Source organism: Podarcis bocagei (genome assembly GCF_964188305.1).
Source record: "Podarcis bocagei genome assembly, chromosome: 10".
Classification (NCBI taxonomy): domain Eukaryota; kingdom Metazoa; phylum Chordata; class Lepidosauria; order Squamata; family Lacertidae; genus Podarcis; species Podarcis bocagei.
Window position 1 is genome coordinate 13701448 of NC_138135.1, and position 24658 is coordinate 13726105.

The window sequence follows — 24658 nt, forward strand, 5'->3', positions numbered from 1 at the left end:
AGATCCCACTGTCTATTAGGAACATAGAAAATTGCCTTAAACCAGGGGTCAGCAACCTTTTTCAGCCGTGGGCCAGTCCACTGTCCCTCAGACCATGTGGTAGGCTGGACTATATTTTGGGGGGGTGGAATGAACGAATTCCTATGCCCCACAAATAACCCAGAGATGCATTTTAAATAAAAGGACACATGTAAAAACACGCTGATTCCTGGACCATCTGTGGGCAGGATTGAGAAGGCGATTGGGCCACATCCAGCCCACAAGCCTTAGGTTGCCTGTAAAGGTAAAGGGACCCCTGGCCATTAGGTCCAGTCACGGATGACTCTGGGGTTGTGGCGCTCATCTCGCTTTATTGGCCGAGGTAGCCGGCGTACAGCTTCTGGGTCATGTGGCCAGCATGACTAAGCCGCTTCTGGTGAACCAGAGCAGCGCACGGAAACGCCGTTTACCTTCCTGCCAGAGTGGTACCTATTTATCTACTTGCACTTTGTGCTTTCGAACTGCTAGGTTGGCAGGAGCTGGGACCGAGCAACGGGAGCTCACCCCGTCGCGGGGACTCGAACCGCCGACCTTCTGATCGGCAAACCCTAGGCTCTGTGGTTTAACCCACAGCACCACCCACGTCCCATTTAGGTTGCCTACCCCTGCCTTAAACCAAGAAAAACTGTTGGTCTCAATACTGTCTACATTGATTGGCAGCAGTTCTCACAGGCTTCAGCCAGGGGTATCCCCATCGCAGATGAGGCTTCAGATGAGCTCGCAAACTTGTCCCAATTCTCAGCTTCTTGGCACCTTCTTGAACAGTAAGGGGTGAGGATCTTCACTGGGGATAAATGTAGTGAACTTGTTTTCTGTGGCTCAGCTTGCCAGAGGAATCCATCGATGGCTTTTAGGGCAGGAAGAAACTGACCTTTGGCTGTTGGAAATTTTGAAACCAATCTGCACTTGAGGCATGTGGCAACAGCCCACAAAACAAGCATACCCCACTGTTTACATCGCAATGGTGACTGAACTTTTGGTTAACGTGATTTCCGAGCAGTAAGAGTTTGCTGAAGCTGTAGGTGTGCTTCGTGGGTAGCTTGTGTGAAGTGAGAAGGGGGTGGTTTTTAATATTTCTCTCCCTGACTTTTTAAACAATAAAGTGTTCCTGTGATTCATGCCACTCATGTTGGCTCATTAGAAGTCACCTTTCCAAGCCTTCGTATATTCATTTCTCTCATTCATCTCTACACCCCCAGCCCTGAATCGCTCTCTCTGTTTTTCTATTGTAGCTGAGCAATCCATTCCCGGTAATATCTGAAAGCTTTCCAATTTCTCTCTGTAGGTTGTTGTTTCGTAACGTTTTATACAAGAAAAGCTGCGCTTGAAGCACAGAATGCACTGCACAATATTAAAACCTTACCTGGGGTGAGTACATTTACTTCCTTTCACTTTTGGAGCTGGAAGCAGGTTGGCAGGAGGGAAGTGAAATAAATAACTGTGCTTGGAGAAGGTGCTACTTAAAGGATCTGGGTAACCCCCAAATGCCTCGGACTTCCACAGGAGGGTAATAAGCTGGTGGCTAAATGTCTGCAAACTGTGCCCATTGGTCAGCCCAATCATGAGCTTGTTAATATGGTTGAAAACTCTTCATAATGTTGCATAGTAGCTGCCCTCCAGATTCGAACCAGCAGCGGATTTATTTATTTTTATCTAAACAACCCATTTGACTAGGCTGCCCCAGTCAATCTGGGCAGCTTCCAGTATATATTAAAACACAACAAAACATCAAACATTAAAAACTTCCTGATATAGGGCTGCCTTCAGGTGTCTTCTAAAAGTCAGATAGTTGTTTATTTCCTTGACATCTGATGGGAGGGCGTTCCACATGGTGGGCGCCACCACCGAGAAGGCCTTCTGCCTGGTTCCCTCTCAATTTGCTTCTCGCAATGAGGGAACTGCCAGAAGTCCCTCTGAGCTGGACCTCAAGTGTCCGGGCTGAGGGGTGGAAACACATTTTACAAAGATGCGAGACAATAGTTATAAATCAGTTAAAACTATGCATTCAAACTTAAAAGGCCTACTTGATTTATTAATAAGGTCTTCCCTAGGTGCTGGGAACGTTGATGGGAAGACTGTGGCACTCCAGAAGTTTTTGGACTACAACTCCCATCAGCCCTGACCACTGCTTATGCTGTTTGTTGGGAGTCCAAGGACATCTGCAGAGCCACAGGTCCCCCACCCCAGCACTGACAGTGGATTCTCTGGGTTTATTATGCGCACAATTCCATGTGCTTTAAATGTGCATTGAACGTGCTATTTACTTAGGGCAGGACATGATGCCCTGCAGCAAACAAGCTGGCACCGCTCATTGGGTAGAGCATGAGACTCTGAATCTCAGGGTACTGCAGGCGGTAAACACCAGCGAACCATGGCTTAGTGGTAGAGCACAAGTTTTGCATGCCGAATGTCCTTGAAGTTCAATGCCTGGTGATGGGAAATACCTTGTGCCAGAGACCCTGGAGAGCTGCTGCCAGTCAGAGTATGCAGAACTGGATGGTCTGGCATAAGGCAGTTTTCTATGTGTGTTATGCGGGGCTGTGGAGACTTAGGGTGCTATCAGACAGGGACTTAATTTGCAAATGTATCATTGAGATATCACATGTGAGTTGCTGGCATTTTTTGTTTTTACTTATTGGATTCCCCCCAGAAAGTGTAAATCCAGATTAAATTGGGAGCAAGGGATACAGGCTGGCATTTCGATTCCAATTACTTGCACGCATAAACAGCACCAATCCCACAAAGAACAACAAAAACGCATCCGTCTGGAAGCACCCTCCGACAGTGAAATCAATGATAGGATCATAAATAGCGCTGTTAAACACATGTCCCTTTCCCTTTTATCTCTGGAATTCTGGAGCAGGGAGAAAGAGTCGGCTTCTTAGGATTGAGCACCAAAGGCACTGCCTGCTGTCAAATGTGGCTCACGCACCCCAAATTGGACTTGTTCACTTTGCTCTGCCAGAGTGTGCAGAATGAATCCTATCGATTTCCCTCCCCTGCCTGCCCTCCCCCGAGACCCGCAATTTAGATCAGTCCCTCTGTGCCCGTTTCCATTGTAAAACAAGGGTGCTGTCAATACTGGCCAGCATCCCCATTCTGTGTACAAATTGAAGTGGTTCCTTTCTCTCTCCCAGCGTCACCAGAAAGCCAGATCAATCTTCTGTGGCTCACATTTCTCGACAGCTGCACATGAGCCATGAGTGGTTTTGACATCTGGTCCCCACAGCAATTTGAAGGTTTTGAGTTTAGGTTTTGCTTGTTTTGCTGCGTGTGTGACTCCTTAGTATATACCCTCCAACATTTCTTCGATGGAAATAGGGTTGTCCTATCCAACAACAACAACTGTATTATTTATACCCTGCCCACCTGGCTAGGTCGCTCCAGCCACTCTGGGCGAATTCCAACATACCGTAATTTTTGCTCTATAAGACCCACTTTTTCCCTCCTGAAAAGTAAGGGGATATGTGTGTGCGTCTTATGGAGTGAACGCAGGCTGCGCGGCTATCCCAGAAGTCAGAACAGCAAGAGGGATTGTTGCTTTCACTGCACAGAGATCCCTCTTGCTGTTCTGGCTTCTGAGATTCAGATTTTTTTTCTTCTTGTTTTCCTCCTCCAAAAACTAGGTGCATCTTGTGGTCTGATGTGTCTTATAGAGCAAAAAATATGGTATGTAAAAAAGGTAAAACAAACATTAAACAAACTTCCCGATATAGGGCTGCCTTCAGACGTCTTCTAAAGTTTGTATAGTTACTGATCTCCTTGGCTTGGGGAGTCACATAACTCCATACCCTCTGACGAAAATAGGGGCATCCTGGGCTTGCCGATCAGAAGGTTGGAGGTTCGAATCCATGCGACGGGGTGAGCTCCTGTTGCTGGGTCTCTGCTCCTGACAACATAGCAGTTCGAAAGCACATCAGAGTGCAAGTAGATAAATAGGTACTGCTCCGGCAGGAAGGTAAACGGCATTTCCATGCACTGCTCTGGTTTGCCAGAAGCGGCTTAGTCATGCTGGCCACATGACCTGGAAGCTGTCTGTGGACAGTAAAGCGAGATGAGCGCTGCAACCACGGCTGGACTTAACGGTCAGGGGTCCCTTTACCTTTACCATACCTTCCAACATTTTTAAAAGTGAAAATAGGGATGTTCTAAGGAAAAGTGGGACGTTCTGGGTTCAAATAAGAAACCAGGACGGTTTCTGTAAATCTGGGACTGTCCCTGGAAAATAATACTGTTAGTGGAATATGCTGAACTTGTGTGTTCGTGGAAAAAAACCTTCCAGTTCAGGGCTGACTGAGAGTTAAAATCCAGTAAGGCCTTGCTGGCCCAATTAGTTTTGTCGTATTATTCTCTCTGCCGCATTCTCCGTTTCAAAGGACGTGGGCATCTGCAGCTTTGATTTTGTGTGCGCCTCTAGCAGAAAAACTGCCCGCCCCGCTCCTCAACACAAACGCGTTGGCACCTTGTTTGTTCCTTTTGAGTTTCAGTGCTTTTTTTTGTGGACATGAAGACAACATTGCTAGGCATGCATGATTAATGCCACCTCTTGGAAGAAAATATTGCTTGGGTGCCTAGCTGTTTGATTACAAGCCTTGGAATTAGTCAACATTTCCATAATTCTAAACCAATATACACCTGTTTCCCCACTGTGATGTGAAGGCACAACTTAATTTAACAGAAACCCTGCTGTGCTAAATCTCTCATTAAACACCGAGCCAGTTCTGTAATTTAAAGTTGCAGCACCACTATTTTAAGGATGTGCATGTGCGCCTTGTGAAATTAATAAGAAGTTAATGGTGCGTTTTGCTGTACTTCCCTTTCGAAACTTCTAGAAAGGGCCTACAAAGGCTCTGTATCACATGCGGCTAAGGCAACAGATTGGATGCAGATAGCCCTCCAGACTGGGATGCAAGCAGTTTCTGTGGGTGGCTAAACAAAAACAGCCCACCTTGGATCAACCATATCGGTCTTGAAAGAACTACACTGGCTCCCAGTACGTTTCCGAGCATAATTCAAAGTGTTGGTGTTGACCTTTAAAGCCCTCAATGGCCTCGGCCCAGTATACCTGAAGGAGCGTCTCCACCCCCATCGTTCTACCTGGACACTGAGATCCAGCGCCAAGGGCCTTCTGGCAGTTCCCTCGCTGCGAGAAGCCAAGTTACAGGCAACCAGGCAGAGGGCCTTCTCGGTAGTGGCACCTGCCCTGTGGAACGCCCTCCCACCAGATGTCAAGGAAATAAACATCTATCTGATTTTTAGAAGACATCTAAAGGCAGCCCTGTTTAGGGAAGCTTTTAATGTTTAATAGGTTATTGTATTTTAGTGTTTTATTGGAAGCCGCCCAGAGTGGCTGGGGAAGCCCAGCCAGATGGGCGGGGTATAAATAAATTATTATTATTATTATTATTATTATTATTATTATTATTATTATTATTATTATTATTTCAGTATGCAGTTGGAATGATCGGTCCTACATCAGGGTAGGTAACCCAAGGCCCATGGGCCACAAGCGGCCCATGAGGGTGGTTTAACCAGCCCCCAAGCCGCCCCTAACCGAGTCACCTGCTCAGCAAGTCCCCGCGTGCTGCGCTAAAGTGGCGCAGCACGGAATGGGGACTCGCTTCTGTGGCACCGGAAAGCGTATCTGCGCAGACACCAGAAATTGCATCTATAGATGCAGGAAATCGGGGGGGGGGGGCGCGCGATCTGGCCGACAGAGGGATCTCCCCCGGAGTGAACCGGCCCGGATGAGGTAAACCTTGCCAACCCCTGTCCTAGATCAGGAGTCAGGATGATAGATGTTGCTAACAGACAAGTGGGACGCCGTACCGGTGTGCCCCCTTGTTCTGAAGGGGTGAGTGCTCTGAACCCAAGCCTCACTCTCCTGTCCTGACACCTGATGGGCAATGGACAATGAACAACTCAGTGGCCACATGGGAACGTGTGAATCAGGTCTTAGGAGGCTGGTTAATTTAGAAGTACAGTGGTGCCTCGCAAGACGAAATTAATTCGTTCCGCAAGTTTTTTCTTCTTGCGAGTTTTTCGTCTTGCGAAGCACGGTTTCCCATAGGAATGCGCCTTCCCCTCTGTCCCCGGACCTGTTTAAAGCAAGGGGCGGAGGGGAGAAGATCGCTTCTCCCCGTTGCCGCCCCTTGCTTCAAAAGTGGTCCGGGGACAGCGGGGAAGACGCACTGTGCTTCCCCGCTATCCCCGGAGCTTGCGGGGCAAGCTTCATTTTGCGAAGCAAGCCCATAGGGAAATGCATCTTGCGAAGCAGCTAAGAAAACGAAAAACTCCTTCGTCTAGCGAGTTTTTTGTCTTCCGAGGCTTCCGAGTCTTGCGAGGCACCACTGTATTTGTTTGCTTATTTCTATCTCTCCCCCCCACACACACACACATCTCACTCTATTTTTTACTCTCTTTTATAGCCTAGGCAGCAATCAGATGAAATCAAATTGCTGTTGTTGTTGTTGTTATAGTTTTATTTTTGTTAAAATCTGGTATTTTATTTTACTGGACCAACTTACATCAATGGAACATTGAACCTTCAAGCACTGCAGAGTTTTGGGGCGAAAGTGAATATTATTGCTGGCATTATTATCATTATACTTATTTTCATTTACGAATCACTTCCCATGGCACATCCCAAAGTGATTTATAATAATCTAAGAAATTGTGAAACTGAGAGGGTACAGTTGGATTAGTGCTTGGAGAGGGGGCCACTGGGTCTGAGCTTTTTAAAGCAAGTGCAGAAAATAAGATTATTATTATTATTCAGTACTTATTCATATAATAAGCAATAAATATATTATTTTATTGATTGATTTGTAATAAGAACAAATCATCCTTATCCATCAAGGTTAAGAAATAGTCATGGTGAATTTGGTTCTTTGCATATATATTTTCATTAAATAAATTGATGTACGCTGCTGGGAGATTTTGAATATTTAGTGGCATTTCAATACCTGGAATAAATATAAATAAATCAACAGAAGAAAGCTCAGGCTCAGTGGTCACTTTTCCAAGCACTGATCCAATCCCTTCTCCTTCACCAGCCCTTTTGAGATTCAGCATTTTCAGCCAATTCTCTGGGCTCCCAAAAAAACTGCAATGCTTGGAAGTTCAAAGTTCCATTTATGTAAATTGGTCCAGTAAAACAAGATATATTGGATATTGCCTTGGATACAATATGCAAGATAATATCTTGGATAATACGGCACCTTTTTTATTTCCTATCAGATTGACTGGCTTTCAAAAGCTCCGTTGGGATTCATTGGGGCGGTTAATGTTAAGTAAATGTAACATGATAATGGCTGTTAGTGCCCTAGCTTTATGGGCTTATAGTGCCAATAACCACGTTTAATCCTCAGTTAAATTCCACATTCCTTTAGCACTGAGTCGTCCTCTGGCAGACTAACTCCGGTGATTCCTTGCTCTGATTTGGGGTCCTCTATCTACTCTCAGCTGAGGATGCCTGGTGGTTCTTCTACAGCCATTTTCATTAGAGGATTCCTTGTGTGTGTCCGCTTAATTAAGGGTGTAATAACTGAGAAATATAGTGTTCAGAACACTCTTAAAACTTTAACGGCAAAAAGGAGCAGGCAGAAACTTAATGTCTTGTAAAATATTAATAGTTGCTTTCTGCCAGATGTCATCTATGAGCATGGTGGTTGTATTTTAATCTCCTTCCTGTAAACCTGTAACCGCCCCCCCCCCCTCTAACACACATAGAGAAGCACCAGTTTTGTTAACAAAAGAAAATACTGGTGGTTTGGTTTGTTTTCTTTTCTTTTCTTTCTTTTAAATGGATTTTACAATAGCTTAGGATAGCAATTGATTTCAGGGAAGCATCTGTTCAGAATAGTCCGTGGATGCATGAACACAATCCATTTAATGCAAAATAGATTCCCCGGAGAATTTTGGGACGCTGTAGTTTATCCCTCCCAGAGCTACAGTTCCCAGCGCAAACTAGAGTTCCCGGGATTCTTTGGGAGAAAGTTATGGGCTGTAAATGGATGGCGTGTAAATGGGAAACATGGGGCAGAGCAAAATTATTCAACGTCCATTGGAAACCTTACATATGTTATACACACAGCAGTGCAGATACTAGACTCTGGTTAGCAAGATGAAGGAACAGGGATGGACACCCACAAATGGAAAACATGCACCCCAAAATGGCAAAGGTATTTTCACATTGCACAGCCAACTCAAGCCTCATGGCAGTAGGGCCCAATGCAACACCTGCTTTTTGACATCTGTGGAATTGGAAAATAGGAGAGTTGTACAAAATTAGCAACACACACATAACACAGATCTTTGATCCATCATATCAAAATTACACATACGACTTCAATTTCATGTACCAGTTATTTTACTCTTTTTGGCAAGGTGCTGTGAGTAGATACATAGAAATTCAGCTTTTCTATGTATCAATGATAGCTGAGGAGCAAGGCAGTCAATGGCTGGATAAAGACTCTAGCAATGGGGGAAGAGGAACAAATTGATGGACATCTATCTCCTTTGGGGAAATTGCTTGATGAAGTCCAAATAATATCCCCTTGCTATTGCAGGAGGGCTACCCTTCATAGTAGAATTGATATTTTTGGATTTGTTCTCTCATCCTTACATTTCGCCCTTCCTCCCAATGGGTGTATAAGCAGCTAAAGGTACAGCACAACCATGCTTTTTTAAAGTAATGTTGACATCATCATAACGATATACAAAGCACCGGTGTCGCCAGACAGGCTGGTTACATTCCAAAGGCCTGAGTAAACAAAAAGGTTCTTTTAAGGTCATTGTGAGGGACAACCACGTGCTGTTTGGGAAGGAGTTCCATAACTGGGGAGCCACCACCAAGAATGCCCTGTCGTCAGAAGCTAAGGCCAGAATAACAAGCAGGTCACTCCCATCAGATCTTAATAGTTGGATAGGGCAGTACCAGAGAAAGCACTCTCAGGTCCTTGGGTCCCAAGCTGTTTAGGATGTCAGTGTATCTACCACATTCACATGAAGTAGTGAATAATAACTGCATTGCTATGAGTCTCTTGCGCCGGGTTCTTTTGGTGCTAAACAGGTTCCCAGCTCCAGGCTGGTTGCAACCATGTTCAGTCCTTTACTTCAAATTCTATTTCTGAGCAGACTTTGCCTGTACCTTATTCCCTATACTCCTTCAGTTATCTTCTCTTTGCAGCTTCTGTGTCTTCTTGGTCATTGCATCCTCCTTGCTCATGCTAGCATTGTGTTATGATTGTCTGCCCTATAAAAACACATCCTCCTATATCATTTTTACAGCCCTCCTGTAATGGGGCATTGGTGAATATGGCCCCCAGAATACTGTGCTTGGTACAAGGAAGTTTTTTTGTGTGTGAGTTTTTAACCCTCCTGGAGGGAGAATTCAGCAAAAATAGTTGAGCTTGGAGCGGCTGATTCATGAAGAGATATTAAAGGAATTCATCACCTTTGCGGGTTGTCCAGATGTTAACTGAGGGAACCGGCTGACAAAACTTTAAAGAAGGAAAAGAGAGTCAAATTCTAAAGCCTTGATCTTTCTTTCCTTGCATCAAAGGGGAAATTAAGGCTGATTTACATGATCCCCGGGATACCATTGGTGGCTGACTTTTGATGATAGAGTGAACTGCCGGTGACACACAACTGATTGCTTATTTCAGCAGACTCCCAGATTGCTGGTTAGGATGTGAGGGCAACACAGTTATCCCATTTGCCCCAGGGTTAGAGACAAGCACACAGCCTTGCCTCTGTGATTGAGAGGGCCAGCGCTGTGTGACATGATGTCAGCACACCACATGACATGCTGATGTCATGCACTCACGGCATGTGCCATGCTTGTGCCATGCAGAGCAGGGCCAGTGAGGGGTGTGGTGTGGGCAAAACCCCCAGGACCCATTAGGGAAGCCAGAAGGGACAGATTTGGCCCCTGGGCTTCATGTTCCCAATCTGTGTTCTGCAAAGATCGAGACACCCTAAAGTAACTCATCTTATTTTATCATCCCAACCTATGCTGCTGTCAAGGCAAGTCTTTGGGACAAATGTCCATGGGCCAGTAGGGCGTTTTGAAATTTGCAACTTTCAAATCCCCAAATGAGAAGGTGCTAAAAAGTTGTAACTTGACTTGGGAATTCAAAAGATTAAATATAATTTAGTTTTGCTTGGTAGGTAAAATGTGTGTAAATAACAGAAATAATTTTAAAAAATGACTGCCAAGTACTTGCAGTAATATTACTTACTGGTATCTGTTTGTTTAGCTAGCATTACTTGAGATTTTTCAGAAGGTAAAATTGAAATTCTTTGGTTTTCTGAAAGCTTCTTCATCAAACGTAGCTTTACCAAGCTAAACGTTGTCCAGTCCCAAAAATAATAGCAGAGTCGAACAGCAGAGCTGACTTCCTCACTCCCCAAAACATAGTAGGTTAGCTGAGAGCTTGTGCCTGGCCCAAGGTCACCCAGGAGATGCCATTTCACAAATTCCCTTCCAAAACCATCCAGCCTAAAACACGCAGTGTGAATGCGACGAAAAACACACCTATTTTACGGGGATGTTCGTTCTCCGAATACCATAAATGACATCTCTCAAAGGTTACTCTGAAACTGGACCTGAAATTATGCTCACTGGCCTACTGAATGAAAGGATGAGTTCCCCGGGGACAGACAGCTGTCACTTCTCCATATGCTCACTGCAAACCAAAATGATCTCGGCAAGGGGCAATCTGAAAGCCAAGGACGTAGCCAGCATTGAAAAGATGGGTTGTGACATTAAAGGGCTTAGCACTTCTGCATAACACAGGAGTATGGAGCCTCAATCCCAATGGCCAAGTGTGGGCCTCTAGGATTCTCTATCTTGCCCTTTGACCTCTCCATGGGCTGCACCCATCCCTGGCCCTGATTTGTACCCAAAGCATTTTGCCTTACTGGAATGTGTCCTTGAACCCTGACCATGCCTTCTGTCTGCCTGGAGTGGCTCTGAACATCACAGCTGCAAACTGATTTAATAACAATAACAATAATAAATTTGATTATTTTTTTTACTTCCCCTTCATCCCCACGGTCTCAGGACGGGTCACAGCAATTTTAAAACACAACATTAAAAACAGTTTCAAGCAAATATAATCTCGAGGTTCAAAAAAACCATCCATATCATGTGACAAGGGCCAGGCCAAGTCCAACACGCTGCCCACAACATCACCCTGAGCTGTTTCGTGGAGGCCCTTAATCAGAATGCGAGAGCTTATTAACCTCTATTTAAAATTTTTAGAAGACAGTGTGTTACAGTCTGATTGTTCCCGGTTATTGCAGATTATCCAGGCGTGTGGCTGAGATTGCTTCGCCATAAACTGAAAGCCCGCAGCTTATCTAGAAACAAGCTAATATCCGTGACTCGTTTTGTGGTCAACCGGGGGGACGTGGGTGCAAAGTGGAAACCCTCAGGTGGTCTGCGTGGCCTCTGATGTTGACGGGGTATGCCCTGGGTGTTAGGGGGTGTTAGGAGAAGGCAGTACCTTGGGGAGGGACATGTCGTGCCCTTCTAGGGTAGCTCATCCACCTGGGAAATGATACAGTGTCAACCCATCTGATCTGGCTCCTGTGCAGTCAAAGACAAGGCGAGCAATGGCTATGCGGCAGTCAACAAGCCTGCCCGATAAGCCTTTACAGAGGCCAGGGAGTATTAGTTGACCTGCTCTGACCAATTGGTGCAAGGAGTATGGCCAGTCTCCTTTCAAGGTTTGCCACATCCAACTCACAGACTGGAAAGTTCCCAATTCAAGGCTCGGACAGCCCTGGACATCATCACCATCACCAGGTTGTTTTCCCCCCAGCTGGAACTCACTGGAACTCAGTTCTGGCACCCCTCAGGTGGGTGCCATTGCCGTTATAAGAGAACAAGGAAAGTGTTCATGTTGAGTTCCGGCACCTCTTTTTCTAGGAAAATGGCACTTACCATCATCATCATCATCAAGATTTATATACAGTGGTACCTCTGCTTATGAACACAATTCATTCCGGAGGTCCATTCTTAACCTGAAACTGTTCTTAACCTGAGGTACCACTTTAGCTAATGGGGCCTCCTGCTGCCGCTGCCGCGCAATTTCTCTTCTCATCCTGAAGCAAAGTTCTTAACCCAAGGTACTACTTCCGGGTTAGTGGAGTCTGTAACCTGAAGCGTCTGTAACCTGAGGTACCACTGTACTGCCCTTCATCACAAGATCTCAGGACAGTTCGCAGAATAAAAACACAAGGAAATAGTTAAAGCCAAACCAACAAAACAATAAACACCGTCCCACAAACACATTTAAAAAGCTGTGCAATATCAGCCTAATAATAATAATAATAATAATAATAATAATAATAATAATAATAATAATTTATTATTTGTACCCCGCCCATCTGGCTGGGTTTCCCCAGCCACTCTGGGCGGCTTCCAACAAAGATGAAAAACACACTAAAATGTCACATATTAAAAACTTCCCTGAACAGGGATGCCTTCAGATGTCTTCTGAATGTCAGGTAGTTGTTTATCGCTTTGACATCTGATGGGAGGGCGTTCCACAGGGCGGGCGCCACTACCGAGAAGGCCCTCTGCCTGGTTCCCTGTAACTTGGCCTCTCGCAGTGAGGGAACCGCCAGAAGGCCCTCGGAGCTGGACCTCAGTGTCCGGGCAGAACAATGGGGGTGGAGACGCTCCTTCAGATATACTGGACCGAGGCCGTTTAGGGCTTTAAAGGTCAGCACCAACACTTTGAATTGTGCTCGGAAACGTACTGGGAGCCAATGTAGGTCTTTCAAGACCGGTGTTATATGGTCTTGGCGGCTGCTCCCAGTCACCAGTCTAGCTGCCGCATTCTGGATTAGTTGTAGTTTCCAGGTCACCTTCAAAGGTAGCCCCACGTAGAGCGCATTGCAGTAGTCCAAGCGGGAGATAACCAGAACATGCACCACTCTGGCGAGACAGTCTGCAGGCAGGTAGGGTCTCAGCCTACGTACCAGATGGAGCTGGTAAACAGCTGCCCTGGACACAGATTTGACCTGTGCCTCCATGGACAGCTGTGAGTCCAAAATGACTCCCAGGCTGCGCACCTGGTCCTTCAGGGGCACAGTTACCCCATTCAGGACCAGGGAATCCTCCACACCCGCCCGCCTCCTGTCCCCCAAAAACAGTACTTCTGTCTTGTCAGGATTCAAGCTCAATCTGTTAGCCGCCATCCATCCTCCAACCGCAAATACAAAGACAACATACAACACAAACAATGTAGAACAACCCCATCCACCCCAAATAAACAGCACCCACCCAATTAAAAACCCCATTCCCACTATAACCATGATTTTAGCATGAGAAGGCCGGCCCATGCCCTTGTTCCACCCCCAAAGTGCCACCCCCAAAGAGACAAAACCATTTGGTGTTGCCCCGCCTTCAGGGCAGGCAGGCTTAAAAGAGCTGCCCCAGTAACAGGTGCTCATCTAACTGGGACAGTAGGTGTTTCCAGTTCTGCCTGCCTGCCCAAGGTTCTGGTCCCTGCTCTTCTTGCCCAGCTGCAGGCAGGTCCTGGTCTGGAGATCCAATAGAAGCCACAGGTCCAGCAGGTGTGGGGAGAGCCTTGCGGGGTTGGACTAAGTATCTGTCTGATCCAATGGTAGTATCCAGACGCCTCCCACAAGGAGGTCCTGAAAGCATACAGTACAACCTCAAAGAGGGTCTGGGATGTTTATGGGCTGGGCCCGGGGGTAACCCGAGAACCGCGGTCCAGGTCCAGTCCAGAATCCATAGGTTCCACTAGGAGTCAGTCCAACAGGGTCAAGGCAGGACATGAAGCAGGAAACCAGGCAAGGACAGGTACAAGATCTCAGGCAGGGTCTGTCATACAGCAATGTTGCTCCTGCAACCTGGGATGGGGTCCGACAGCCTTTTATCTTTGTTGGGGTAACGGCCGGTCCTGATCTCCCAGCGACTCACCTCCCTGTTTCTCCCGAAGGTGAGCACTCCTCCTGCGAGTACTCAGGTCTCTCCTTCTCTCAGACCTTAGTCTCTGCAGCTTGGGAGACATCGGTGGGTGACTAGACCCAGGGGCCGCCTCAGCCTCCCCTGACCCAAATGGTAGTGGAGCAGCTTTAAGTGATGGCCCAGGTGAAGGCAACGAGGTAATCCCCGCATCTGGAGCCAGGGCAGGCTCAGGGCCCTGACTTGGCCCAGATTGTGCTTGTTGCAGGGGAACCTGTGCAGACTGGGACTCTTCAGGATCAGGCCCCAGACTTGGTTCAGATGATGCCTGAGGCAAAGGATCTGGTGCAGACTGAGACTGCTCTGGTTCCGAGTCCCAGGCCATCACAGTTTAAAAGCCCGGCCTTGGTCTGCGGTGGCGCTTAGCCAAAGCGAGCCGGCGATGGGCGAAGGTCCTTAAACGCATCTCTGCCCACTGGGCTGGTATCAGCCACTTCGCTGACACCTGAAAGTGGAAAGTACAGAACTTTTCCAGCAGCCTCATTAGCATCACGACACATGCTATTAAAACTGGCCTGGCTAATGAGCGGGTGTTTGTGAGACAGCCACCCCTGACGCTGCCTCGGACGCCTTTGCAACATCAATGAGATTAGGAAGGCAAATGGTAAACAACGTTGCAGGCCTCAGAAATGGAGGCGGCAAACGGGAACCGCTCACGGCCGGCATTAACCTCCTTTAATGATGCTGGCCGCAAATTAGGGTGTGGAGGAAAAAAAACCTATACAAGGCTGCCAATGCCGTTTTGGAGAAGGATTTAATGATGAGAGGCATGAAGGGTGGTGATAGCAGCTGGGAACCATAAACATCTCATAAAAATCTTTTACAAGTGTGTTTATATGCCACATAAACCGATGCTTCCGAGCTGCAAGGTCTCGATGCGAGACACGAGGATGTGGAGGGAGAAAGAATATTTTATTGTTAGGGTTTTGATCCAGCGACCTTACTTACACTGCATCCCTGACCTCCCTCTACACCAGCATAAGACAAAATATCTGATTTCAATGCCAGAAGATGCTGCTTGACCCAGAACTGGCTGAGCTGTAGGGGAGGGTTATCAGCAGATGCAATTCATCATCAAGTTCTCAGAATTCAGTTTAGAAATAGTTCGGACTGGGCTATTTACTCACATGTCAGAAGTCCAAACCAGCATTTAGGAGGTCTGAAATAGCACCCAACTCCCATAACCCCCTGCCCATCCACTTCAGTCCTTATCTAATAAGGATTCTGAGGGATCTTAAATGCTTCCACAGGACCCTGACCTACAGAAGCCTCAAAGTCTAGACCTTTCCGGAGTTTATCATCTCTATTCCAGTTACATATCTGGCATCTATTTCTGTAAATAGCTGAGGAAAGTCAGGGCAGAAAAGCATGTTATCTCGGTAAACATCCAAACATGATTACCAGGCACTGCTAATGCTGGAGCAGCAGATGGGCGTGTAGATAAATGTAAATTCAGCAACCTGGCGCGTTTTGGACTACAACTCCCATCAGCCTCATCCGGCACAGCTGTCTAACAAACTGTCGAAAACATGTGGACACCAACTTGGTGGAGGCAAGCTTCAGTTATCCCCACAATATCTCCTCCCAAGTCATTTCCCTTCCTAGCAGGGATTACAACCTGCCTAGGGCAAACGCAGACAAAATGGCGGCCAACAAGGCACTGCAGGGCAGAATCTACAGGAGGGGGATTTATCCTGCTTGCTGATTCTCTCCTCATGGTCCACGTTCACACAAGCACAGATACACACACACACACACACACACACACACACACACACACACACACACACAATATGTGACAAATGCAGCTTGGGGAACCTTCACCCTGTATAGCCGATGTAGTCAACATGGTGCACTCCAGACATTGTTGGACTAAAGTCCCCATCAGCCCCAGCCAGCGTGGCCAATGGCCAAGGATGATGGCAGTTGTAGCCCAACAACCTCTGGAGCGTGTCAGATTGGCTACCCTGATATAACGCATGTCTCCACTCTAGCATTGCCAAGGATGACTTGGGCTACCACCAAGTGGCCACTTCTAAGGTCAAGGAGACTGCTGTGTCATTAAGCAGCTACACAATGGGAAAGTGATGTTTACAATTCCAGCTCAAGGTATTTTGCTGCCTGAGATGAAGGACAAGGTAGGGGCCCACGAGCAGGAGCCAACTGGACTAGCAGATTAATCTTACTTCAATACTGGTCATAGGATAGCACCCTCTGCCACACCTGACGGCGGCAGGCCATTTAGGGCAGGCTGCATGGTGCGCACACAGCTCGGTCTTCCCAACAGAAAGGATCACAGCCAGGAAGCTCAGGAGGAACAGCCAGGGAGGAGCTGCCATTGCTCCTCAGCATCTGCCACTGGAGGAGGTCACACGTCACTCTTGCCTAATAGCAGGGCCGGCCCTGGCTGTTTGGTGCAGATTGTTTCGTCGCCGCCTCCACCTCTACCCTTTCTCCTCCTGAAAGTCTGTTCTAAGTGGTCTGTAGCTTTGCTGCTTTAGGCTGAATAATTCTCGGGCCTGCGGTAGCAAAGTCTAATTGCTACTTGCCGAGGGCAAGCCAGGTTGCTGCCAGCTGTAGCGTGAGCAAGTCGGGAGCTGGCACTCTGCCATGTGCATCGGCAATGAACCAGCGCCGCAGCATGGTGTTGAAGGAGTGCTGTGCTGCCGGAGGTGCCATACGCTGGATGAGAAATAGAGTCTTGTTCGCGTTCATTTGTTAGTAGTTGTTTAAGATCCCCTGGTGCTTTCTGAAAGGGCAGAGGTGTTAATCCCAAACTCCTGCTTTAAATTCTATTTGGGGGTAATTAAATTCAGCTTCCTTGTGCTCTCCGATATGTCGAGGATGTGTGCCTCAGCTCCGACTCCTAAAAACCGGTGCAAAATTGTGCTTCTTTGATTGCAGCAAGCCACATTTGACCCCTATTGGGCGTGGGCACTTGCAGGTCATAGAGAACTGCAACGTGTCTTGTGTGTTCTTGATGGAAACCAAAGAGTCTTAAGGTTTTCTATTAAAGAAATGGTAAGCGTCTATCGCTCGTTCCTGGGATAGCTCAGTTGATAGAGCATGAGACACTTAATCTCCGGGTTTTGATTCGCACGATGGGCAAAAGGTTCCCTTCCAACTCTATGATTCTATGTGTCCGAAGAAAGTTTGATAATGGGATGGCAAGCAGTTTATTGGGAATGTACATACATTGTATAGGGAGTCTGTTTGCATTTAAAACTGTGACACTGTTTCCAGAAAGGGATGTGGGAGAAATTTGATTCAGCTGGCATTTAAAGGTACAGTCATACCTCAGGTTACAGACGCTTCAGGTTGCATTTTTTTGGGTTACGGACCCACCGAAACCCGGAAGTACCAGAACTGGTTACTTCTGGGTTTTGGCTGTCATGCATGGGCAGAAGCATTAAATCGCGCTTTGTGCATGTGCAGAAGCGCCAAATCGCAACCCACGCATGTGCAGATGTGGCACTGCAGGTTGCGAGCGCTGCGGGTTGTGAACGTGCCTCCCGCATGGATCACGTTCACAACCCAAGCGTCCACTGTAAACATAATCTGCACTTTCCTAATCAATTGGCAAAACGAAGCACAGCCATCCTTCAAAATTTACACTTCACATTTTTTAATGGTGTTCCTGTGCCAAAAAAAAAAAAAGAGTACAAAAATGTCTATACTGGAACAGGGGTGGGAACCCTTTTCTGGCTGGTGGGTCAAATCATTTTCTCCTGACTCATTGGCAGGTGGGCGGGGCCAACTATAGCGGTGTCAGAGGTTGCTGCGCTTTAGAGCCCTGGTTGCTGGGACTTCAAAGCACAGTGTTTGAAATCCCTTTGGGAGTAGCTTTGTGCCTTGTGATGGTGAAGTAAACACTTCTCCCTCCCTAAAGGTAAAGGACCCCTGACAGTCAAGTCCAGTCGTGAATGACTCTGGGGTTGCGGCGCTCATTTCGCTTTACTGGCTGAGGGAGCCAGCATTTGTCCGCAGACACTTTTTCTGGGTCACGTGGCCAGCATGACTAAGCCGCTTCTGGAGAAACCAGAGCAGCGCATGGAAATGCCGTTTACCTTCCTGCTGGAGTGGTACCTATTTATCTACTTGCACTTTGACGTGCTTTCGAACTGCTAGGTTGGCAGGAGCAGGGACCGAGCAACAGGAACTCACCCCGTTGCGGGGATTCGAACCGCTGACCTTCCAATCGGCAAGCCCTAGGCTCTGTGGTTTAGACCAGTGTTCCCCAACCTTGGGCCTCCAGCTGTTTTTGGACTACAACTCCCATCATCCCTCGCTAGCAAGACCAGTGGTCAAGGATGATGGGAATTGTAGTCCAAAAACAGCTGGAGACCCAAGGTTGGGGAACACTGGTTTAGACCACAGCACCACCCGCATCCTTCCCTATTCTGCTTCATATACCTCCCCTTTCAGAACTTTAAAGAAGACGCACAAATCAGCTTCTAAAGGGTTTTGCGGGCCACCCCACACAGCTCTTTTAAATTTCAGAGAGCCATTGAATGGAAACTGCTCCCCCTCCACTTCACCTGCTCAATTCCTGATGGGGAGTTGGGAGTGTGTTTGATGGGTGGGCGATGGCTTCTCCAAAACAGCCTCACAGGCCAAACAGGGATGTTTGGTGTGCCAAGTTTGGCCCACAGGCCAGAGATTCCTCACACATGTGTTAAAGCAAAGTGTGCATAAATATAGTAGAATCAGAGGATTGTAGAGTTGGAAGGGGTCCCAAGGGTCATCTAGTCCAACCCCCTGCAATGCAGGAATCTTTCACTCAACCTGGGACTCGAACCAATGACCCTTGTTAAGAGTCTTATACTCTACCAAGTGAACATACAAGAATGCATTGCATTAGGCAAAAACAGTTTTGCAAAAATGTGTTTATTAGGCAAAAATTTGTTACGAACGTGTATATTAGGAAAAAGGAAACTTAAATGCTGATGAATGTTTACGAGGACTTCTTTTTTAGGAAAAAAAAGTATCACAAAATGTGGAAATATGGAGAGCTGAACTTTAGATTGGAAAAAATGAGAAACGGAGAGAAACCGAAATTTACAGTTTCATCCATTCTTACTTCCAGATGACCGGTATTTTTAGCATTCATCCTGATTGGTTAGATGATGTCGCACAAGCAAATGTTATCTCACATTTTCCAGTACATGTCTCTGTCACTTTCATTACCAAAAAAAGACTGGTGCTTTTTGAGGGGGTGGGGAATGCTTCTTTGTTGCACAAGAGCTTCAAATCAATTTGAATTTATAGGTCTTGAATCCTGCCTGAAATCTCACCTGAAAATAGCAAGAGCCAGGAAGTGCCCTAACTTATTGTGAGTTGTTGGCGAGGTGGCCTCAAGGAATCTAGGTTGTGATGATTGTGAACAGGGCAGTCATTAAAAAAAGAACATGTTGCTACATTGCTCTGCTTTTAAACATCTTGTAAATGCACAGGATAGACAGAGTTAAAAAGAGAGAGGGCAAAGACCACTAGACAGAAAACTCCAGGCTAAAAACAAAATCCTAAGAAGGCATAAACAAAGTGAAGTTTCCTTTGTATTTGAGATTTAACTGGCATCAAGCCGAATATCAAAGCAATATCAAAGGAAAGCTACCCATTAATTAATTCAGACCAGCTCCACAAAGCAATCCCAGGTCTTTACTGATATCTGATTCCAACAACTTCCTAATCTTAACAAGATGTCATTAAGAATGGCATTAAATCTGCCGGCAATCAATCTTGCATTGTTGTCCCTGTTGTAACTCGGAGATGGGCTATCGAGAAGCATGAGGAAGGAAGAAAAGAGAATCCATATGTGTTTTCCCTTCCGGGAGAAGAAAGATGTGTGGTGCAAACAATTTGTCAGTGCATCTTACGAACTGATTGGTCTCTGTCATTTCCGCTGGAGCAGAGCAGATCGGAACTGCCTCCCCACTTTATGATAAAAAAGGGATTAAGTTCCTTGTAAAATGCCAGCAGAAGGCTTGGGAAGCAGAAGAATGAGGACCATGTTAGATGTGGTGTGTCCTTTAAACGTAACTTTTAGTTTCAAAAAAGCAGACACAGCTCCTTTCCCTGATTCCAATCAAGCTCAGCCCTGTGGCAGGCCAAGATCCCAGGGGAAATCCCTACACCCATTGTCAATGGTAACTTACATATGGAGATTTCCACAGGGATTTTTATTTTGGGGGGAAATAATGTGTGTGCCATGAACTCCACCCAGTGGAGGATGGCATCCATTGGGGTTGGTAGAGTTGAAGGCAAGGAGGTCAACAGTAGGTGGAGCCAGACCCAATGACAATAGGTGAAGCCAGAACCAATGACCATAGGTGGAGCCAGAACCAATGACCATAGGTGGAGCCAGAACAATGCAAGCACCATGGCGCCATGGGAGAATGGCCAAAACACCGCACCAGAAATAGATGAATCTTGACAACAATAGCCCCTCATCTGTGGAGAATGGCCCATTGCGGCAAATGGGACACTGCGCCTCTAGCCTCTATCTTCTCTCAGCCAGCCCCAACCATGCTACCTCCTAACTTACAACCAGCCATTGGTCTCACCTCTTATTGGTCCCAACTGTCCCCTGCCCTCTCTGTTCCATGGGCACCGGCTGCCAATTCTCCTCATTTATTCTTAATATAAATCCTTTGTCTCTGTTCCCAGACGGAATTGTGAGGCTCAACAACCCTTCTTCCTTTCTCTTACCTGTGAGTGATCTGAATGACTAAGAGCAACTTCGAGTTCTGTTCTTGCCCATCACGCAAGCCAATGTCCTCTAGAGGGCCACTGAATTGTTTTGTTGCCAAATCCTGACAATCCCTCAGAGTCAAGGTGTTGCTGGAATATTGCGCGGCGTCATGTGTTTAGTCCTGAGATTTTATTAAAACCAAAGTGATGAAACGTCTTCCGGGGAGCAACTTAGCTTCACAGCGGCAAAGGTGTTTGATGAAATATCCATTTCCTCAAGGGCCATGCATTTGTGGCGCACAGTCACACCGGCGAGAGGCAGGAATTGTATTTGACTGTGCTCGGCTGATATGCCATTATTTAAAAGTTCTGGATGAAAGTGAGCAAGCAATTCCACCTGAGAATACAAAGGAAGGTGTGATCTGAAGAATTTCACCAAGCTGAGTGAAAGGCCTTAACATTCCCACTGGGTGTTTCAGATGAGTGCAACCCAAATGCACCTTTTATTATGGTTTAAGAATAAGTTTGGTTGTCGCTGAGGATGGACCAGAGCTCAGCAGGAGGGCAAACGCTTTTAATACAGAAGGTCCCAGGTTTAATCCTCAAATCTGCAATTTAGGGTAGATGAGTCACCTTTCTGGACCACAATGGGTGAGCATTGGGGGCGTCACACACTACACTGGGACCAATAATGAGCAAGGCATGGGCTCATACACACAACCACGTAGGGAGGGTTGGATTAACATGGAGAGGAAGGTCGATGCCTGAGGTCATTCAGAGTAGCAGGTACTCCAAGCTACAGTGTACCTTGGTTTGCAACTGTTTTGGATTACAACCATTTTGGATTACAACCACGTCAAACCCGGAAGTGCGTATCCCTTTTTTTGGATTACAACCCATTTCTTTTGAATTACAACCCTTTTTTGGGGGGGAGGCACCATTGGTGAAAGCGCGCCTTGGGTTACAACCTGTTTTGGTTTGCAACCGGACCTCCGGAACGGATTGTGGTTGTAAACCAAGATAAAGGTAAAGGGACCTCTGACCATTAGGTCCAGTCATGACCGACTCTGGGGTTGCGGCGCTCATCTCGCTTTATTGGCCAAGGGAGCCGGCATACAGCTTCCAGGTCATGTGGCCAGCATGACTAAACCGCTTCTGGCAAACCAGAGCAGCGCACGGAAACACTGTTTACCTTCCCGCCGGAGCGGTACCTATTTATCTACTTGCACTTTGACGTGCTTTCAAACTGCTAGGTTGGCAGGAGCAGGGACCGAGCAACGGGAGCTCACTCCATCGCGGGGATTCGAACCACCAACCTTCCGATCGGCAAGTCCTAGGCTCTGTGGTTTAACCCACAGCGCCACCCGCGTCCCGTAAACCAAGGTACCACTGTACAAATGTTCTGACTCAGCACCCAGGCAGCTTCATGTGGCACAATAGCACAGTGGGTCTGTCTGTTAACCAGAAGGTTGGTGGTTTGAGCCCCCCCCCTCCCCCCAGGGATGACTGTGGACAGGATTCCTGCATTGCGTGGGGATTGGACTAGATGACCCCCGGCGTCCCTTCCAATTCTGTGGTTTTATATCTTCATATCCTCAATGCCATTCAAGAATGAAAAGGGAAAAGGAGAGGAAGCTAGGTTGCATTGAGCTAGAATTCAACACTGAGTGAGTTATTAATCTGCCCCTCACAACTCATTTTCCCATTGGACCTTTGTGAAGTTTTCATCTCGGCCAAACTGACAACTACTCCTTCCAACAGAATCTGGACTGTGCACCTTTTGTAGCTGGGTGCTTTGTTCCACGTGTTGTCACAGAATACTCTGTGCCAGCTCAGCGATCAGTGTCAGATCCTTCTGTCACTGCCACAAGCACAATGCAACACAGAGTTTATAAACTCCTTTGATTTCATATCCTCCAACATTTCTCCAATGAAAATAGGGATGTCCCATTCCACAATGATAATTTTGCTATTTAAAACCCACACATCTCACTCTGGGCAGCTTCCAATATGTATAAAAACATAATAAAACATTGAACTTTTTTTAAAAAAACTTCCCTATACAGGATCACCATCAGACAGGTCAGGGGTCAGGTAACTCCATACCCTCCAACATTTCTCTAGTGAAAATGGGGACATCCTAAGGAAAAGCGGGACATTCTGAGAAACTGGGACGGCTTCTCTAAATCAGGGATGTCCCTGGAAAATAAGGACACTTGGAGGGTCTGTGATTTAAAGGTGTAACACTTCTGTTAATTATCGAAATGGAATGGGCGTAGGCCTCAGCAACTTGAAATTCTCCATAGTTCACAGCCTCGACTTCACACTTGAAACATTTCAGAGGATGTGACAAATTGGGCTGTTGTTTTTTTCTTATTACAGGCTAAGCTTGATTATGCTCCTTAAATATCTTTGATGCCTTTTGCTATTATATAGAAAGAACAGATAAATTGCAATTTTATAACTGGGGCAGAAAACCTACAATGTTGTTGTTAGCATGGCACCTTATTCACAATGAATGAACTAAGTCACTCAGTGGTCCAAGGTGACCTTGATTGTGAGGAGAGTGCATGAAGCAGAAAAAATTTATTGAAAAGATGAAGAAATGTCAAACAAACAAAAAAGCACTACAAGATAATCTAGCTAGAGAGTTCTTGATTTGGAAAAAGCATAGGCCAAGGGAAACAGACCAGAACTCAGTTCCTGTCTTACGTATGAGTTATTCTATGGCCTTGAGGTATAATGACACCATTCCTATTTTTAAGAAAAATAAAATGTATATAAAGTGTGTTTATTGGGTGAGTGCATATTGCATGCCCGCCAACATTTCTCTGATGAAAATTGGGAGAGCCTATTTCATAAAGATAATTTTACTATTTACACCCCACACATCTTTTTGGTTTGCCCCAGTCGAAGCAGCTTCCAACATATATAAAAACATAAGTAAAGTAAAGGTAAAGGGACCCCTGACAGTTAAGTCCAGTTGTGACTGACTCTGGGGTTGCGGCGCTCATCTCGCTTTATTGGCCGAGGGAGCCGGCGTACAGCTTCTGGGTCATGTGGCCAGCATGAGTAAGCCGCTTCTGGCGAACCAGAGCAGCGCACGGAAACACCATTTACCTTCCCACTGGAGCGGTACCGATTTATCTACTTGCACTTTGACGTGCTTTCAAACTGCTAGGTTGGCAGGAGCAGGGACCGAGCAACGGGATCTCACCCCGTCGCGGGGATTTGAACCGCCAACCTTCTGATCGGCAAGTCCTAGGCTCTGTGGTTTAACCCACAGCGCCACCCGCGCCCCATTAAACATTGAAAAAGACTTCCCTATACAGGATTGCCTTCAGACGGCTCGGGGGTTGGTTGGATGAATTCATACCCTCCAAAGTTTCTCCAATGAAAATAGGGACATCCTAAGGAAAAGCAGAACATTCCAGGATCAAATTAGAAACTGGGATGGCTTCTCTAAATCAGGGATGTCCCTGGAAAATAGGGACACTTGGAGGGTTTGATATTGGTGGGAAAGAGATCAAGTTTGGGAGTTACACAGAGCTACTTGATCATGCAGAGCAAAATGTTTTGTTTAAAAAGCTTAGTTTGACAGGCTTTTGGACAGAGGCAGCAATGCTCTTCTTAATTCACAGGGCACTAGTAGAAAATTGGGTAACGCTAGATTTCTTAAGTTATTTATTTTTAAAAAGTTTTAAATACAGTGGTGCCTCGGGTTAAGTACTTAATTCGTTCCGGAGGTCCATTCTTAACCTGAAACTGTTCTTAACCTGAAGCACCACTTTAGCTAATGGGGCCTCCTGCTGCCACCACGCCGCCAGAGCACGATTTGTGTTCTCATCCTGAAGCAAAGTTCTTAACGTGAAGCACTATTTCTGGGTTAGTGGAGTGTGTAAGCTGAAGCGTATGTAACCT

At 46.5% G+C, this 24658-nt stretch overlaps 1 protein-coding gene across 30 annotated transcripts in view; it reads left to right on the plus strand.

Annotated features, from left to right (window-relative positions):
- Window positions 1-24658, plus strand: part of CELF2 (CUGBP Elav-like family member 2) — a 552082-nt gene that overhangs the window by 403941 nt on the left and 123483 nt on the right. For all 30 annotated transcript variants that reach the window (XM_081210125.1, XM_081210105.1, XM_081210107.1 and 27 more), the window contains one exon: window positions 1325-1407. In XM_081210125.1, coding sequence (XP_081066251.1) covers window positions 1325-1407 — 83 coding nt within the window. The remainder of the gene's footprint in view (window positions 1-1324; window positions 1408-24658) is intronic.